The sequence below is a fragment of the Pteropus medius genome, unplaced genomic scaffold, assembly GCF_902729225.1.
Source record: "Pteropus medius unplaced genomic scaffold, Ma_sr-lr_union100, whole genome shotgun sequence".
NCBI classification, from domain to species: domain Eukaryota; kingdom Metazoa; phylum Chordata; class Mammalia; order Chiroptera; family Pteropodidae; genus Pteropus; species Pteropus medius.
In genome coordinates, this window is record NW_024351730.1 from 22,901,105 (window position 1) to 22,904,227 (window position 3,123).

A 3,123-nucleotide genomic window follows, 5' to 3' on the forward strand; every position below is an offset into this window, starting at 1 on the left:
CACGGTCCCCCGTCGCAGGCGGTAAATTCTACGTGGCGGCGACTCACTCACTGCTACTTTGGAGATTTGGGCGGAAAGAGAATATCCCAGAGTCAGCCCAGTTACTCAGGAGGCAGGGCAGGGAGGCTCCGGCGGCGCCTCCCCCCTCAACCCCCCGCCCCCTGTGAGGGGCGGGCCGTTCCTTCCGGACCCAGGAAAAATCCGCAAGTCTGGGAATTTCCCGGGCCCAGGGGTATGCGAGCTTTCCGCCCCGATCATGGATAAAAGGGGTTCGCCGGTCTCGAGGAGCCACAGAGCCCGCTCAGCCAGCTCTCCCACCAGCTCTCGCGCTCCAGGCACTGCCGCCCCGACACCCCGAGCTGAGCACCATGGCCCGCGCCGCGACCGCCGCCGCCACCCGCTCCCCTTCGCTCCTCCGGGCCGCGCTGCTGCTCCTGCTCCTGGCCGCCTCGTGCCGGCGCGCAGCTGGTGAGGCTCGGAGCCCTGGGATCTCACGGGAGGGGCAGGAGACGGTGGGCGCCCATCGGGGGGACATCTCCGCTAACCAAGTCTGTTGTCCCTGCAGGGGCGCCCGTGGTCACTGAACTGCGTTGCCAGTGCTTGCAGACCTTGCAGGGGATTCACTTCAAGAACATCCAGAGTGTGAAGGTGACGCCCCCGGGACCCCACTGCGGCCAAACAGAAGTCATGTAAGTGCCTCCTGGCGCTTCTGCTGCTGCTACCATGTCAGCCCCACGGTCCCGATGCCCCGACCCTGAGCCCCAGACCGACCTCCCGCCTCACGTGGATTCTCCCTTCTCTCTGCAGTGTCACTCTCAAGAATGGACAGGCAGCTTGTCTCAACCCCGAAGCCCCCATGGTTAAGAAAATCATCGATAAGATGCTAAACAAGTGAGTTATGATTTTTGTTCACACATTGGCCACAATACTGGCATCTGCCTCTTGTACATTGTACCAGGGAAACCCAGAATTTGGCTGAAAGAGTGAAAATTGTTATTCTTTCACAATTTGATTTGCCGCTAAGGTCATTATTGTCCTGTGGTGCCAGAATATTTCCAGTGCCCTCATTCCACACTCATTCAAATGAGTGTGGGTAAATATGTCTTCTTAAAAGATTAAGTAGATTTAGCTAAAATGCCTCTTACCCATTAAGGAACAAACATTGTTTACCTCAGTCTCTCATTGGCCTCAGATCTGAAAAGTGGAACCCTTGGTTTGAGGCAAAATGGGCCTTCGGAAGCTTAGTTGTGAAGAGCAGGGACTTTGCAATGAGACCCTCTGAAGTCAAGTCTAAGATCCCTGGGAAAGTCTTTTAATCCCTTTGAGCTTCAGCAAAATGGAGCCGATAATACTAGCTATTCCATGGATTGTCTGAGGCTTAAGTCAGGTCATGCATGTAAATTTTTAACACGGCGTGACAGGGAGCAATCCAGTTTAGCTCTTTCAAGCCAATGATAGAGTTGAGTCCACAGCCCTGCTTTTCCTCAATAAAAAAGCAAGCTCTCTGCTATATAGAGTGTAGGGACACGGGGACTTTCTCCCGGCGTGGGGCTGAGCCCGGGTCTGCACGAAGAAATTCCTCCAGCTTCAGGATCCAGTGTGAGAAAAGAGCAGCTTTCCTTAACAGTAACCCTTTTCTCCCCATAGGGGCAGTACCAACTGAGCTCGACAGAAATAAGAAGCTCCTGGTGGCAGTTCCTGAAAGGAGATCTCTGCTCTTATAAGGATTGAAAATGAAGAAGAGAACATCCAACTTTTGGGGACAACTACAAAGAAATTACTGTATTTGACTATCTTTATTTTTTCTATGAGAGACTTATTTATTTATGTATGTATTTATTTTAGAAATCTCGTATTTTAATATTTTACATGTTAGTATTTAAAGGTGTGAATGTGTTTAATCAAACATAACTTTGTTCTGATTGTTATTTAATTCGAAGATGATGGATTTTAAATGTCTCACTAAACTAATATTTTTTGGAAGGCCATTAAGTTCCAGTCGGGGGAGGAGGGGTGTCACAGAAGAGGGGAATCCAAGCAATCAGACAGTGAGATCACTATTAGGAACAGGGAAAGTGTGCGCACATCTATTTTTGTACTTGTTTAAAAGAATGTTGGTTGTTATTTATTGAAACTCTTTCACATTATATGGTCAACATTTTGATGTTGATGCATCCCTTGGACATTTTATGTCTTGCTTGTAGGGCATAATGCCTTGTTTAATGTTCTTTATGCAATGTTTCTCTGTTTTGAAACAGACAAGTTAAAACTACTGTTAGATTTTTACGAACAACATGAAAATAAAAGTTTTGCAAAAAATGACATGCTTAGGTTTTGTTTTCTTCTTCTCGATCTTTGGTTCTTACTGGGTGCCCAAGACATTGTACAGTGAGACTGCAGGTTATGCCTTTAAGCCTGCGCCCGGCTGTTCTTTCCCTTACAGTTCTTTTACTTGGGAAAGACTATTTGACACACTAATTCTTCAACCACCTTGAGAATCTTAGTTTTACATAAAATACTGCTGTTTCGTATCGAACAATTCATTATTCACAATTCTTAATAAACTTTTGAATTTTTATAAATATTTTAACGAAGACTTCTATTTTGGAGAGGTTTTGGTAGGTGGTTTTTCAAACAATTATACAATTCCCCCTTTAATGACATGGGAGCCAAAGGTGGAAAAGTGAATTTTTTTTAAGCACTCAGAATAATTCGTGCTATTTATAATAACAATAATAATGATGACCTATGGAGATAAATACATACTGTAAAGTAAAATATATGATGAAAATAATGCAAAGGACAGGTTGGAAGATAAATGGATTTAGAATATATTTCTTCAACTGTTAATTTAGGAAAATTATAATGTGGTAACAATATGTATTGTAATTTTTAGGGCAAACTAAAAAGGAAATGTAAAATTTTGGATTTAAAATTCTGAAAAAGAGGTAAAATGGAATACAAGAAAATACCTGAATAATGCAAAGAAGATAGAAATGAAGGAATAAAGGAACAGAACAACAGATGGGACAGCGGGGATGAGGGGAGTGGGAACAAACCTTTCTTACAAGAAAGCCTAATGCATAATATAAGTAGAGTTTCCTCACCTCCTGAAAATAGAGC

At 44.5% G+C, this 3,123-nt stretch overlaps 1 protein-coding gene across 1 annotated transcript; it reads left to right on the top strand.

Moving 5' to 3' along the window:
• The first annotated feature begins 216 nt into the window (after positions 1–216).
• Positions 217–2,322, top strand: LOC120588202 (growth-regulated protein homolog gamma-like). The gene is made up of 4 exons (XM_039845446.1): positions 217–468; positions 566–689; positions 808–891; positions 1,648–2,322. The coding sequence occupies exons 1-4, from the start codon at positions 369–371 to the stop codon at positions 1,661–1,663; spliced, it is 324 nt and encodes a 107-aa protein (XP_039701380.1). The 5' UTR covers positions 217–368; the 3' UTR covers positions 1,664–2,322.
• The last annotated feature ends 801 nt before the right edge of the window (positions 2,323–3,123 follow it).